Below are 14,970 nucleotides of genomic sequence, written 5' to 3' on the forward strand. Positions count from 1 at the left end.
CTAATCTTGCTATCGGACCGGAGTCCAAGCGTTGCATCGACTGCTTGCTGTTCTATCAAGGCACGGCTTCTTGAGATGCTTTTCTTGGCTCTCGAATCTCGGAGCTTTCGACCACATTTAGAGTTAGTTACACGGGAGGAGATCTGGAGATCTCCCGGTTCGAAGAAGCTTCCTCATGAGCGACGATCTTCCAATATCACACGGACATGGATGCAACTTGTGACTTTCGACATGCATCTCAGGCTACAGCCAAGGGAAGACCACTTGTCGCTTCAACGCTGAGACATACAGTTTCCACGGTCAAGCCAACAGTCGTCATCTCTTTTGTCGAGAAACCCCCACCGTTCCCCAAGATTTTCCCCACAAGCCACWTCCCCATCTAGGAAGTCGCCCTCCAGCCGAAACGCAGCCCTTAATTTAATCGGCACATCTCTTGCCTGTTCCTGAAGTTGTACCCCCCGACCTGCACCGGTCATGCTTCACATCTTGCATCCTTCATTTTGCGCGCATGGCCACTTAATCGCGTCGACGACCACGGTACGAAAAAGTGCCATGTACCCCTCCACAAACCCAATCATGTCCGACGTCCTCCAGTCTAGCGGATGCCGATTGCTGCCCTTTCTGGACGGGCACGCGATATCGGTTGCGTGCCAACGGGTGAACCATCGGGGATCTTTGAAGTTTGAACTAAAAACGTTCCTCATGCTGGCACCTAGTTGAAAGGAGATGGGGTCCACAACGGGCATCATGCCGCATCATGCGGTGACTTGATTGGTAGTGCACACCATCTTATTCACTTTTTCTCTCTCTCTCTCTTGACTCTCGACCCTTCACTTCACCGCTCGTCGCTCACTTCAGGTTGCTTCTTATTGGTGCTCCCTCTGCTATAGTCAGAGTGTCTGTCTTTAAACACCACTACCCTTCCTTTTTAATCTTTCTTCTACTTCTACTTGACCTCTCACACCATAGCCTACTTTTAAGATGCGTTCCTTTGCAGTGCTAGCACTCACTGCAGCGGCGGCGGCAGCGCCACATCAGAAACGACAGGACGGTGGACAAGAAGCTTCGCGAGCAGCGGCTGTCAAGGAGGCTTTTGATTTTGCTTGGGCTGGATACTACAAGTATGGATTGTAGATATATCACTTTACGGGCAAGGCTGACTGAAAGTAGATATGCCTTCCCAAGCGATGAGTTGATGCCATTGACAAATGGGAAATCCAACTCGCGGTATGTTGTAGATTGTGGATTCATCAACATAGCTCCTCGAACTGACAACGTCTAGTAACGGCTGGGGAGCTTCGGCTGCAGATGCACTCTCGACTGCACTGGTAATGGAGAATGCAGAGATTGTCAACCAAATCATCGAATATGTCCCATTGATCGACTGGAGCGTCAGCTTCAACGATGATCCTGTCAGTCTCTTCGAGACTACTATTCGGTACATGGGCGGCCTGCTTTCGGGTTACGATCTGCTGAATGGACCATTGAAGCAGCTTGCAAACGATGTAAGTAGGAGGAGAGGTGTGTTGTGAGCATCAAAATCTGACAAAGCTATAGGAAAGCAAAATCCCGATGCTGCTCGAGCAGGCCCGGAACCTCGCCAACAACTTGAGCTACGCTTTCGACACTCCAACTGGCATTCCCTACAACAATCTCATCTTTTCTGATCGCAGCAACGATGGATCGACTACAAATGGTCTGGCTACAACGGGTACTCTTGTGTTGGAGTGGACGAGACTTTCGGATCTCACTGGTGATGGTTCGTACGCGCAGCTGACGCAGAAAGCTGAGGTGAGTTCCAAGGATGATGTKGTGAAGCCTGATCTTGAACTGACGAGACGTATAGAGCTATCTTCTCAACCCACAGCCAGCGTTCGCTCAGCCTTTCCCTGGTCTTGTTGGCACCAACATCGACATCAACAGCGGCAAGTTTGTGGATGCTCAGGGAGGTTGGAACGGCGGTGACGACAGCTTCTACGAGTACTTGATCAAGATGTTTGTCTACGACCCAGAACGTTTCTCGGACTACAGAGACCGGTGAGTGATGTCCCACCAGAATGCGACAGTATCCAGACCACTAACCTTTGATAGCTGGATTGCCGCCGCAGACAGCACCATCGAATACCTCGCCTCCCACCCATCTTCTCGACCAGATCTCACGTTCCTAGCTGCCTTTAACGGCCAGCGAACGATCGAATCCTCTGGTCATCTCGCCTGCTTTGATGGAGGAAACTTCATTCTCGGCGGCCAGGTTCTCAAAGAGCAAAAGTACATTGATTTCGGAATCGAGCTTGTCGAAGCCTGTGAGGTGAGACGAAAAATACTCCCCATCCTTTTCATTCCCAAAGACGCATAATCTGACTCGAATGTTACCATCCAGGAAACCTACAAGCAGACATTAACACACATCGGCCCCGAAGGTTTCTCCTGGAACGAAACCAACGTTCCCGAAGATCAAAAGGATTTCTACGAGCGTGCAGGATTCTTCATCACCAGCAGCGGATATGCTCTGAGACCAGAAGTCATTGAGAGTTTCTACTACGCTCACCGCGCGACTGGAGATAGCAAGTATCAGGATGTTCGTCTTTCCAAACCCCTCATCCGAAATGCAATCTCCCAAGCTAATATGCGAATAGTACGCGTGGAACGCTTTCGTAGCCATCAACGCAACCTGTCGCGCGGGATCCGGTTTCGCTGAGCTTTCCGACGTGAATGCACCTGGTGGAGGAGAGTTGCAGGATTTCCAGGAATCATTCTTCTTTGCTGAGGTTATGAAGTACAGGTGAGCAATCCTTGCCTCAATCGAGATGTCATATTAAAGAGATTGTGAACTGACATGTTTTTTTGTGTTTAGCTACCTCATCCACGCACCAGATGCTGCGTGGCAAGTTGATCAGAATGGTGATAATCAATATGTATACAACACCGAGGCTCATCCTCTCAAGGTAAGGATTCTTCATCCCAGACTATATTGATGATAAGGATTATGCTGACTGACTTTGATTGATAGGTTGCTGGTGGGTCAGCTAAAGCACYTGGCTACGGTTATAAGTAGTCCTCTTTCTCTAATGTCAAATAGGGAAATGAAAGTAGGTACATATATCAAGTACAAACGAACGTGTTCATCAGTATCAAAATGAACGAAGTTGGCGCTGCACAGGTCATATGACGATCCGTGAGATCGAGGGAGGAGGATGTTGAAGCTTGCTGGCCCTCCTCGTAGTCAAGTGACTACGCTCATGTCTTCCCCGCCGTATTGTTGTTCTTGTAGAAAGGACAACCTCTTTCATTGTAGCGGGTAGAGAGAGCGGCAACATTCAATTTCACATCACTGGCCATTCGGCAGGCAACACATAATTTCAAGGGTAACTTTTCTTTCGTCTTTAGGAAGCTATTCGTAATTACAGCTACATTGCGCCTACACTGCGCCTTGCTAGCTGGGTATAGAAGTACAGGTGGTCATCATTGCTGTTGTCGTGATATCCATTCTCGTGCGCCGATTGCAACGTCATGATTAAAACGCAAAACGCATCCGTGAATTTTCCCCATCCAGAACACTGAGAGCAGAGGTGCTGTCCCTACTCAGGTGTTCAATTTTTCAAGTAGACGTGTGAGTCTACAATTCCTTCTTGGCGCCAGAGTAAGCGGCCTTTCCGGCAGCGCTGACCTTGGAGGCAATGCTCGATGCGCTCTTGCTGCCTGCCGCGGCGGCGCTGGCAGCACTCTTGCTGGCAACGGATGCGGCGCTGGAAGCAGACTTGCTAGCAACGGAGGCGGCGCTGGAAGAACTCTTGCTGGCAAGCGAGGAGGCGCTGGAAGCGGACTTGGAAGCCTCGCTAGCGGCGCTGGAGCCTGACTTAGAGGCGACCGACGATGACTTGGAGGCCTTGACGCTGGCAGAAGAGGACGAGCTGGATGACTTGGTGCTTCCAACAGAGGACAGGCTAGAAGATGACTTGGAAGCGACAACGCTCGCAGATGAGGAGTAGCTGGAAGCCGAAGCGCTGGCGACGGAGGAGACGGAGCTCAAGCTCTTCTTGGCATCCTCAGAAGCGAAGCCGATCTGGTTGAGGGCGAAGTCGTAGTAGTAACGCAGACCACCGTAGGCGGAGTCGGTCTCCTGGGCGAACCAGTTGCCAGCGCTGGTAGTGGCGGCACCAAACGCAGAGGAGGCAGAAGAGGCCGGGTTGTTGCCAACGACCTTGGCGGCGTGCTTACGGGCAAGGGCAATGAGCTCGTTGCGCTTGCTGCCCTGAGGAACCTTGAGGCCGTTCTTGTCGGCCCACTCCTTGATCTGGCTGTCGCTCCAGCTCTCCAACAAAGCATCGCTCAGAGAAGCCTGAGCAGAAGCGGCAGACTTGGTGGCAGTGGCGTACTTGGATGCGGCGGCGTCGGAACCGATCTTGCCGTTGCGGCGCATGCTGGCAATGAGCTTGTCGCGCGAGCTTGGCTGGGGAGCCGGGATGCCGCGCTCATCGAGCCATTCCTTGAGGTCCGAGTCGGACCAAGACTGGTAAAGCCAGTCACCAGGGTAGCTGGCGGTCTCGCCGATTTTGCTGGCAATGGACTGGTAGTTGGAGCGAGCGGTTTGCAAGAGGGAGTGGCGGGTACGCGGGGKTGGGKTGGGGATGCCGTTGTAGTCGAGGAAAGACTTCAACTGAGACTCGGTCCAGCTGAGAAAAATTCGTCAGCAAGAATGTAAGTGGAGGTGGTGGAGTGGGAACTCACGAGTCGAACACCCAGTCCTGAACGCTGCCATAGGCATCGTTGGCGTTGTCAGAAGTTGTGGTCCACAACGACTGCACCTGGCTGATGAGGCTGTCCTTGTTTTTCTCCGTACCCTTCTTGACGTCCTGACCCTTGGAGCCGAGGAAGTTGGTGAGCTGGTTCACATCCCAGGAGTTGTATGGCTTGACAACATTGTTCTCCCAGTTGTCCTTGACCAGGTYCTCCAAATCCTTGCGGTCAGAGGCGGCTGGGTAGGGAACGTTGTGATCCGACAACCAACGCTCGAGCTCGGTCTCGTGCCACTTGTTATATGCTACACGTCCTTTGATGTTAGTCAGTCTGGAGTCTGTGTACGGTGCTATTCATTTTGTTGTAAACAAAGGGGAGAATGATGATGTTGACAATGCCGGGATCGATGGCCACGTCGTGGTGCCCACTTCGCCATTCTCAGGCGCACGCTCTTTCTCATGTTTGTCTTGTCGTCGCCGCCTAATACTGCTGTTGATGGGATTGGAATGTGTGATGCTTACCGGACTTGCCAAACCAGCCATCGGCCACGACGGACTGTGTAGCCAGGGCGGTCACCGCCAGGGTTGCGACGGAGAATCTCATGATGGCAATGCTCTCTCAGGATGTTGTGTTGGATGAGGTTGATGGAGAGATGAATTGAGAGGTTGATGACTTTTGTTCTGTCAATCTGTCAATGCAGCAAACACAAACAGGATTGTAACAATGCGGGTGGGAGAAGGTTCAGAGCTGCGTGACGAAGGATGACGTCGATCGAGAATCGCGCCGCCACAACGGGATGCCACAGAGCAGATCTCGCAAAAGTTAGCGAAAACGACAGGTTCTCCATGCCTCGAGGCCTTTTGTCTGGAAGAAATAGTGTAGATGCCTACCAGATAGACACGCTGCTGTAGAACAGCAGCCAGACCAACGTAGACCATGGAATACACGTACCTATGCTGCCCCATGAAACCCGTGACCTCACCACCTGCTACCTAGCCGCGTTCGGCTCGGCCATCATCACATGTGAAAGACACGCTGCATCACGCCCTCTTGCAACTCACTCATCAAGTGACCCCCAGCGTACGACCACCACGAGTTGCAATCCATGTTTTGCTAATGCACGCGATCACGGTGATGCCTCCGCATACCTATTCTTCCAATTGATGGCCGCTTTCGGTACGATATGAATATCGCAGTGACGACTCATGGGTTGCCTGCGAAAGACGCTCAGGGCGCTGAGGCAGAAGCTAACAACACGCATTCATCGCACAGACACACCTTGGACCTTCATGAGCGAACAGTATCAAGATGACCGCCAGGGCTACGATGGTGCCCGCAACAGCACCCTCCCCGAGCCCACCGTAGCCGCCTTTGCCCCGAATCAGCGGACGGGCACACAAAAGGCCACCCGCGCGTCGGTCGTTATACACCAGAAATCACCACTCCTCACTGCTACTCCCCCGCAAGTCACCAGAGCGTTGGCATATTCACACCCATTCATACTCCCTCTCAATCACCTCGCCGGGTTACTATCATGGACCACGTCGGATCCGTGGGAAAGCTTCCTCCTGGTTGCAGCATTCTGGTTCGCAGTGCTGTACGGGGATGATGTCCTACGATGGGCGGGACSAATCGTGCTGCTTGCCATGTTGATGGCGGGCATGTACTCGAGGAGGTATAGCCCGCTCTCAAGCACATCATGGAATGGAGAGATCAAGAAACGTAAAAGAGCGGAATCCGAATCCCAGCAAAGAAAAAGCCTAGACGAGATATTGTCAACACTGCAAACCTTCACAAACCGCTGTGATGTATTGTTGGACCCGTTCTTACGATTGACGGAGTTTCTCAGCACTCAATCGACTGCAACCTCCGCCACGACCCGACCAGCACTCACATCCATGTTCATTCGACTGTTGGCCATCACGCCAGTGTGGATTCTGCTGACGCTCCCACCTGTTCGGATCATCACAACCCAACGTGTTACGCTAGTCTTGGGCACGATTGGCATGACTTGGCATAGTAGGCCTTCGCGAGCCTCTCGTGCCATCCTCTGGCGTAGCAGGGCGGTCCGATATGTCACCTCGGTAGCCACTGGTCTCAACTTCCCTTCACCATCGGTCAACACAGGGAAGACACCGCCACCCCTACCACCTCGTACTCCTGCAGCACTCGCGAAAGCCTTAAAGTCAAAGGGATCAAAGCCCGGAGTTCGCTTTACTTTCGCCATTTACGAGAATCAGCGACGCTGGGTATTTTTGGGGTTTACCGGGAACATGTTTGCTCACGAACGCCAGTCATGGACCGACGAGCATCTTAATACAGTTCCCGACAAGGATAATTTCGAACTTCCGAATACCGACAATGAGACGACAAAATGGAGTTGGGTTGAAGGCAGCGAATGGAAAGTCGATCCTGCTTGGTCCGAAGACATACAGACCACCAAAGGTGCTCGCGATAAAGATGGCTGGACCTACTACGACAACAAATGGGCCGGTGGTAGCAAGATTGATGACTGGAGCAAATGGACACGTCGTAGGCGATGGGTCCGTGATGCTGAGTTGATCGAAGTGCCACCGGAAGAGCTCGCCGCGACGGCCGACGCTGATACCCAGTCTATTGCAAGCACCGACATGGGTGACGGTGATAGCATCACCACGGCAGTCAAGAAAAAGGGTTGGTTCGGGAAACGACGGCTCACCAATGAAAAGGTCCGGGTCGTCGACAAGTCGGACATGGTTTCTGTGAGTGGCAGCGGAGATACGGGCAAGACCAGTCGTTCTCGCGATGACCCTACGGATGATTTGCATACGCCGCTGCAATATCGAGAAACTCAATGGGATCGTAGTATAGGTGATGGACTTGCGGAAATGCTCAGTTAACAGTACATGAGAAATGATTAATGGTTGGGTAGCGAGGCGCGAGGGAGTGGGTTGGGATGACTTCAATATATCGCGTATTACTTGCAAAGGTGTTCCTGTCCACTGTTACATTTTGTGCATTGCGCAATATCTGTCGAAGCTCCGTCCCTCTGCTCTCCTCTCCTCGTCGCGATCTGCCCGGATATCATGGAAATATAACTCAGCCCTGAACAGTAGTTAAACCATAAAAGCAGCAAGACCCAAATCATCTGTACACGAAACTCCCAGACAGCCCTGAGCACCAAACACCCAAACACCATACCCTCATCCATATCATCATCCAAGATGCTGCACATTCATGCCATTCATCCCATTCAACCCATTCAAACCATCCTGAAGCTGCTGATCAAGCTGCGAATCAATATTTGCATGAGAATGGGCATGAGCATGAGCATGATGCGTAGGTTGAAAAGCAGGATGCATCTGCTGCTGCGGTTCCATCGGAGCTTCCAACGAGCCCATCGCACCCATTTGAGCTTGGGGGATGTTTTGTTGATGCAGAATCGGGAGATCCGGATGCGTCTCCATGAGTTGAGCACGAGTATTTTCATCTATAGGAGTGCCGTTCTCTTCGTATTCAATTACTCGGACCCATTTTCTGCGCATTTTGGACATTGTGGTGGTGCTGCAGACGATGCCGAAGCGGTCATGGATCAACCAGACCAAGTCGTCGAGGTAACGGTTGCGGTTTTTGGGATCGCGGAGCCATTCGCAGACTTCCTGGGAGGGCTGTTAGTTCTGGAGGAAGACTGTAATCTTGAAAGACAGGCGGGCGATTAAAGGAAAGATCTCGAAACGACTTCATGGACTTCTGTGGATCTCAAATCTCACATCGATCTGAGATCGGGTATTCTATACCAGAGTGAAGAAACAGTGGGATAGCACGTGGGTCGCCACAACAATATAATCAGMGATGAACGCGACGCGCTCGACTCACCAATTCTTGATCCGCTGTCAACACTTTGGGTCTACCATTCTTCTTATTCAGCTCCTTGGGCATGTAGTTTGTGCCATGTTGCTGTAGACATCGTTTCATGCGATAGATGGAGCTCCTGCCCACTTTGAGCCGACGGTGAATAGTGGTGGGATCGAAACCAGCCTCGAGCAATTCCTTGATCTGCTCTTGAATTTCGGGATTTTGCTTGCCGCTTCCAGGCATTGCGTTGATGGAATGAGGTGGTAGACTGGCTCCTGGATTTGGTGGGATGGTAGGTAAGGTTGTGTTACGACTTTCTCCTCCATCCTCGCGCCAAGACCGCTTTCCTCCGAACGTCTCGGTTGCTCCTGATTTCTGAATCCTCAACTGCCCGCGCGTCTTCATCGCTGTCACAAGGCATCCATGATGATGCGCATCAGATGCGAGATATCTCCTCATTGCCATGGAATACTACTCAACGCGCTGCATACATCTTGAGATGGCAGGGACGGTGACAGTACCTTACGCGAGCACTATTCCAGTGGGTCGGGATATAGGTTCTTCCGGCTACAGAAGTGCTTCGCAGCGATGTCTTTCCCAAGGCACTTCTCTCTCGTCTCGATCATTCCTCCTCTGACTGCTCACACAACCACAGCTTCTTTGATCCAGAGTCTGCTTCGAGATGCCATCCACCATCCTACTCATCAACGGTAAGACCGCGTCTTTCACCTCTGCAGCATATTCTAATGCGAAGTTTTCTTCCAGGTCCCAACCTCAATCTGCTAGGAACCCGGGAGCCTCACATTTACGGCAGCACCACACTCCCAGATGTCACCGCAGCAGCAGTGAAGCAGGCCGAGGGCAGAAATATCGTCCTCAGCCATTTCCAGTCCAACCACGAGGGAGCCATCATCGACCGCCTACACGAAGCTCGCGGCAATATCGATTTTGTTATCATCAACCCAGGCGGACTCACTCATACTAGTGTGGCGCTGAGAGATGCTCTCCTGGCGACTGAGCTTCCATTCCTGGAGTTACATGTATCGAATGTACATGCACGGGAAAGCTGGAGGCACCACAGCTATCTCAGTGACAAGGCAGTCGGTGTCATTTGTGGACTCGGCGTCTATGGCTACACTGCGGCCATCGATTTCGTAGCGCAGCGGTTCGAGGCTGCGGAGAAGGCCGTCACAAAATAATCTCTTCCAACTCGGTGAAGCGGCGCAAAACGTGGCCATGACCGACAAGTGGAGTGTCTTGTTGTAAGATTGAAGAGGCTAGGGCATGGCCGTTCTTGTCGACATTATGGGCGATTTCYGCGCATTTAAGTCGACTTTTATGAAAGTCAAGACTCCGTCCAAGCTTTAAGAGACAATTTCTCGACGAATGCGAAGGCCAGCATTGCGATTGCTGATTCACAAGAGCCGAATCAAGCTCCAATCTTAACAGAGCTGCTGGTGGGGCTACGCGGGTCCGTTCCGACCTTACCTTACCTGATCATTTAAGCAACCAGGGAGCAAGCAAAGCAGCTTACGCATATAAAAAGATCGCATCTTCTTCGCTTCAACACTGTTATACCTCGTTGCATTTTCGATTCCTTGCTGTCGATATGGACCCCTCTCAAGTCGACGTACCTCCTCTTAAGGATCTTACCATGTAAGAGCAACATGCCGACCTTCTAAATCTTGCTGAAAGTGAACAGCGACAACATAACCGACAATGTGAAGCTGATAAACTCGAATTGCCCTAATCCACGCATGAAATACATCCTTGAGCGCATTGTCCAGCATCTACACGATTTCGCGAGAGAGACACGTCTGTCCCACGATGAATGGATGACAGGATTGCTGTTCCTCACAGCAGTTGGCCAAATCTGTACAGACGTCAGACAGGTGAGAACTACCCAAACCCCATCTGTCGTTTCTTTGGCTGATGTAGACTTGTTAGGAATTTATCCTTCTTTCTGATATCCTCGGTCTTTCTCTACTAGTTGACAGTATTGATCATCCGAAACCTCCCGCGAGCACCGAAGGAACTGTTCTAGGCCCATTCCATTCCCACGAGGCTCAGAGCGAGCCCAATGGTGCTCTCATAGCTCATGATCCGAATGGCGAGCCATGCTTGGTACTTTGCACCATCAAAGACACCGATGGCAAACCTGTTGAAGGTGTCAAAATCGACATCTGGGAGACTGATTCTGGTGGGAAGTATGACGTCCAGTATCCCGGAAGAGAAGGCCCAGATCAGAGAGCAGTGATGCACAGCGACAAGGATGGTGTCTTTTGGTTCAAGGCTATCGTTCCTGTCCCATATCCAATTCCCAATGACGGGCCAGTTGGTAAATTGCTCAAGCTGCTGAACAGGCATTGCTATCGGCCTAGCCACATGCACTTTATGTTCGAAAAGGAGGGTTTCGATCATCTCATCACGTATGTGAACAGCTTCGGTACGGAGAAACTTCGCTAACATGGATTGGCAGGGCATTGTATCTTCGTGGAGATCCGTACGAGACTTCCGATGGTAAGGCGATTTATGCTGCTTATTGAACCTCTTGCTTATACATTTCTAGCTGTGTTCGGAGTTAAAGAGTCGCTTCTCATCGATCTGGGAACCGTAAACGCAGAGCAGGCTTCGACATATGGTGTGAAGGAGGGTAGTAAGCTGATGACCTACGACTTCGTGTTGGTCACCGAGGAGGACTCTCGTAAACTCCGGGAGAAGAACGCTATGGATGCTATGAAGCAATTGGGAAGGACGATGAAGCTGTGGAATGGGCTTCCGGTCCCTGATGTTGATTGAACGGAAGAAGCAATGCCAAAGCAACTAGCTCCGTTGCGTACAGTGTGATGTATATCGACGTCAACCAAACATGATTGGCATCGTGTGACTTTGATACAACGCGGATGTCAACATCGGAAGCTCACTAATCCAGTGATCCCATATGCAGTATAAAATTGCCGCCAGTCTGCCCAACTATGCCACAGGCTCGTAAACACCGGAGTGTCGGGGTTTTCTCAAACATAAAAGGAAAGCCGTAGTAAGGCATTCACATCATTAACCTCCTCCAAGATAGTCGTGATCGTCGCGGGATTCGTACTACCCCAACCCTGACCCTAGCATGCTCCCAACCGCCCTTTGACTTACGCTCTACTATGAGATCAGATGCGAGCGAAAGACAAGGCCCAGCACATGAAGACCTCTTCCTGGACACGCAGCATAGAGTGTTTACAATGTTCCATATCAACTGCACTCATACGTCGGACCGATTGAGCCGGAATTGACTCCGCCGGGGATCCGCCTGTTGTAAGGCACTATCTTTGGCTCTTTACAATCCTGACATCACTCACAACTTTTATTCTCCGTACAATCTTTCCCAGTACTATACTGTCAACAAAGTATGGCTTCCCGGGACTCCATCAGCGAAGCCGAACTCGACGAGATCCATGCTTTTGCCGTGCAGCTGGCTAAAGATGCTGGTCGAATGCTACTCGAAGCTGTTGACGCTCGCTCAGGCAAGACCGGCCAAGCAGGCCATGTAGAGAAAGAATCAGCGGTGGACCTGGTAACACAAACGGATGAAGGTCAGTCTCCTCGACCTCAATGAACAATCGTTTTGGATGTACACCAAGTCATTTCATGCTTATCTCGTGCTTTTACTGATACGGAGGAAAAAAAAAGATGTCGAGGCTTTCATTCGCAACAGTGTACTTGCAAAGTATCCTTCACATTCGTACGCAGTCATGTCTTGATCTGTTGAGATTTGTATTTATTGATCTTGGGTTTTAGATTTTGTGGCGAGGAGTCGTATGGCAAAGGGAGTTCAAAGGAGTACCTCATCCCCAGTGTCGGCCCATCCTGGTGTGTCGACCCGCTGGATGGCACTGTGAACTTCATCCACCTTTGCCCATTCTACTGTGTCTCAATAGCCTTCCTGTGGAATGGAGAGCCCGTTGTTGGCGCGATCAACGCCCCATTCCTCCATCAACTGTAAGTGTTGCCTTTGTCTGGGTGAACGATTACAAACCATGACTAACATTTACTTGCGCCGAAGATTTACTGCATGTCGTGGGAAAGGAGCTTTCCTTAATGAGTCCACACGGCTTCCTCTCGACCGAAATCCTATACCGCCTCTCCCAGAATCTGCTCCAAAAGGGTGTGTGTTCTCTTGCGAATGGGGCAAAGACCGGAGAGACATGCCAGATGGAAATCTTCATAGAAAGGTCAATACCTTCATGAACATGGCTGCAGAACTCGGCAGTCGAGGCGGCAAAGGCGGCATGGTTCATGGCGTTCGGAGTCTTGGCTCTGCCACGCTAGACCTTGCTTATGTCGCCATGGGGTCTTTTGACATTTGGTGGGAAGGAGGCTGTTGGTACGTACAGCGCATTCACATGAGTCAGCCTCGCCAATACTGACATCCTTCCAAGGGAATGGGACGTCGCTGCTGGAATATGCCTGTTGAAGGAAGCCGGTGGTCTGGTCACCACAGCTAATCCACCTACCGACAGTACCGATACTCATGTTCCAGACACCCATCTTGGAAGCCGTCTATACCTTGCCATCCGTCCCGCTGGAGACTCTGCCACCGAAACTGGGCGTCAAACGCAAGAACGTACAGCACGAGAGGTGTGGCGTCGGGTACAAACATTGGACTACTCTCGTCCAGGGATTTGAACCGCGCTCGCTCCACTGGAGATCACCTTCACTGATGTTCGAGAATCATGAATTCAAGTCCACTATCAGCCAAGTTACACAGATGTGAGCTCAGTATGGACTGCTTCCATCACCGGGCAACGAGGCCTGCTTGCGGAGCAGAACAGAGCCTTGCTACGGGGAATCAGCAACATGTGTTTTGTTGTACCTCGCAAGATAGAAGGCCGCCATCCCAAACGCGCCGAGTTGATTCAGACGACCAAGAGCGAGCGCCAGACTAGGACGCGAATTGATATTTACTTGGAAGAGCGTTGGCGCCGAGAATGCATGGCTGGCCTATAAATTTACAAGTTTTGCAGAACCTGATCAATCCACTGGATACTACATGAATCTGGAACAAGTATACAGTGGTGAAAAGCTCACTAATCTACAGTCTAGCCTTGCCAAGCTCTCGAGCAATGACATCCTTCACTGCTTGTATACTTTGCTGGCTCATGGGAGTGCCATGCCAGTATTTGTGCTGTTCAAAGCCTTGATATATCATGGCCTCCGTCCCCAAAACGACCTGCCAACCGGCCTTTTCAGCAAGGTCCCCAAGCTCTGTCCAGGGAGATGGATGATAGCACATCTCAAGCATGGCACCTTTGTGAGACTTGGACAAGAAGACCTCAACAATATTGCGTGCCTCTTTTTCGGCATCCGTTACCGGAGGGAAGTTTGGCACACAAGCAACTATCGCCCCTGGTCCTTCCAGTGACTCGGCTTGAGCAGCAGTGGTAACATGTACGAGACCATCACCATATCCTTGCGACTTGCACCACTCCATAACAGCCTCGACCTCTGATGGGTCTCGGTTTACAAGATATATGGTCTTGCACTGCATGAACTTGACAAGAGCATATATGGCTGATCTGGCTGCACCACCACCACCAACTACCATACCTGGTCGGCCATGGAAGACTTGATTGGGATTAGCGACATTCTGGTAGAAGCTTTCCCGCACGCCGATTGTATCTGTGTTGGTTCCAATGATCTGGTCACCTCTGCGGAAGATGGTGTTCACAGCTCCAACGTCTCGGCCTTCATCCGTTAGACCGTCCAAGTATGGAATTATGGCGACTTTGTGTGGCATGGTCACAGCCGACCCTGGAATGAGATCAGCTGGAGATTGCAGAAGACAAAACCGCCACACTTACCGTATAACCTCTGGTCTCGGATCAGCTCCAAGAAATGAGGCATGTCGGTCGACTCTAGGAGGTCGAAAGTCCATGGTGATCCAATCTGTTTGAAGATCTCGCTGTGCAATATTGGCGAGAAAGAGTGAGCGATGGGAAAGCCAAAGAGGTATCCGCTTTTCTCAGCGTGAATGGCTGGTTCGTGGCCAACAACGACATTGTCTTGTGTAGCCTCCATTTCGTTGAATGTCAAAGTTGTGTCGATTGTACTGGGGAACCGGAGCTGACGGGGCGGGCAAAAATGTGTGGAGATGTTTCGATTGGACTGATTAAAGGCAGAGAATAGGGCCGAGAAAGAAAGTGCAAAGGAAATGGATACCGACCACTGCAGTGGTTCATACAGCAGGAAGCGCGAGAAGGAACTCCCAGCTGTCGTCCCCGATCATGAACACGTTCGACGCCGATATCCATAAGAAGAGTTTACGCTATTGGCGTCAGATTCTTCTTGCCGTTCGGATCAAGCGTGCAGATTCCAGGGTTAATCTTTATCCCTGCAAAAGGCTGGCCAAGT

General features: G+C 51.1%; 8 protein-coding genes; 5 read left to right on the plus strand and 3 right to left on the minus strand.

Annotated features, from left to right (window-relative positions):
- Window positions 1-981: 981 nt before the first annotated feature.
- Window positions 982-3,055, plus strand: RCC_02292 (probable Mannosyl-oligosaccharide alpha-1,2-mannosidase; the record flags this gene model as incomplete). XM_023767574.1 has 10 exons in its annotated part: window positions 982-1,121; window positions 1,171-1,227; window positions 1,283-1,505; window positions 1,558-1,791; window positions 1,847-2,037; window positions 2,092-2,308; window positions 2,381-2,578; window positions 2,637-2,782; window positions 2,855-2,945; window positions 3,011-3,055. The coding sequence occupies 10 exons, from the start codon at window positions 982-984 to the stop codon at window positions 3,053-3,055; spliced, it is 1,542 nt and encodes a 513-aa protein (XP_023623342.1).
- Window positions 3,056-3,616: 561 nt separating this feature from the next.
- Window positions 3,617-5,340, minus strand: RCC_02293 (uncharacterized protein; the record flags this gene model as incomplete). XM_023767575.1 has 3 exons in its annotated part: window positions 3,617-4,673; window positions 4,729-5,050; window positions 5,259-5,340. The coding sequence occupies 3 exons, from the start codon at window positions 5,338-5,340 to the stop codon at window positions 3,617-3,619; spliced, it is 1,461 nt and encodes a 486-aa protein (XP_023623343.1).
- A 560-nt stretch (window positions 5,341-5,900) lies between these two features.
- On the plus strand, window positions 5,901-7,616 carry RCC_02294 (related to integral peroxisomal membrane protein; the record flags this gene model as incomplete). XM_023767576.1 has 2 exons in its annotated part: window positions 5,901-5,913; window positions 6,010-7,616. 2 exons carry the CDS (start codon window positions 5,901-5,903, stop codon window positions 7,614-7,616), a joined length of 1,620 nt encoding a protein of 539 aa, XP_023623344.1.
- A 315-nt stretch (window positions 7,617-7,931) lies between these two features.
- Window positions 7,932-8,814, minus strand: RCC_02295 (uncharacterized protein; the record flags this gene model as incomplete). XM_023767577.1 has 2 exons in its annotated part: window positions 7,932-8,375; window positions 8,593-8,814. The coding sequence occupies 2 exons, from the start codon at window positions 8,812-8,814 to the stop codon at window positions 7,932-7,934; spliced, it is 666 nt and encodes a 221-aa protein (XP_023623345.1).
- Window positions 8,815-9,253: 439 nt separating this feature from the next.
- On the plus strand, window positions 9,254-9,770 carry RCC_02296 (probable Catabolic 3-dehydroquinase; the record flags this gene model as incomplete). XM_023767578.1 has 2 exons in its annotated part: window positions 9,254-9,281; window positions 9,337-9,770. The coding sequence occupies 2 exons, from the start codon at window positions 9,254-9,256 to the stop codon at window positions 9,768-9,770; spliced, it is 462 nt and encodes a 153-aa protein (XP_023623346.1).
- Window positions 9,771-10,180: 410 nt separating this feature from the next.
- RCC_02297 (probable catechol dioxygenase) lies at window positions 10,181-11,370 on the plus strand (the record flags this gene model as incomplete). XM_023767579.1 has 5 exons in its annotated part: window positions 10,181-10,227; window positions 10,274-10,463; window positions 10,519-11,000; window positions 11,051-11,091; window positions 11,141-11,370. The coding sequence occupies 5 exons, from the start codon at window positions 10,181-10,183 to the stop codon at window positions 11,368-11,370; spliced, it is 990 nt and encodes a 329-aa protein (XP_023623347.1).
- Window positions 11,371-11,968: 598 nt separating this feature from the next.
- RCC_02298 (related to quinic acid utilisation protein QUTG (inositol-1(or 4)-monophosphatase)) lies at window positions 11,969-13,245 on the plus strand (the record flags this gene model as incomplete). XM_023767580.1 has 5 exons in its annotated part: window positions 11,969-12,152; window positions 12,250-12,301; window positions 12,358-12,558; window positions 12,623-12,943; window positions 12,999-13,245. 5 exons carry the CDS (start codon window positions 11,969-11,971, stop codon window positions 13,243-13,245), a joined length of 1,005 nt encoding a protein of 334 aa, XP_023623348.1.
- A 406-nt stretch (window positions 13,246-13,651) lies between these two features.
- Window positions 13,652-14,637, minus strand: RCC_02299 (related to ARO1-arom pentafunctional enzyme; the record flags this gene model as incomplete). XM_023767581.1 has 2 exons in its annotated part: window positions 13,652-14,370; window positions 14,421-14,637. 2 exons carry the CDS (start codon window positions 14,635-14,637, stop codon window positions 13,652-13,654), a joined length of 936 nt encoding a protein of 311 aa, XP_023623349.1.
- Window positions 14,638-14,970: the final 333 nt, after the last annotated feature.

Source organism: Ramularia collo-cygni (genome assembly GCF_900074925.1).
Source record: "Ramularia collo-cygni strain URUG2 genome assembly, contig: RCC_scaffold02, whole genome shotgun sequence".
In the NCBI taxonomy this organism is placed as follows: Eukaryota; Fungi; Ascomycota; class Dothideomycetes; order Mycosphaerellales; family Mycosphaerellaceae; genus Ramularia; species Ramularia collo-cygni.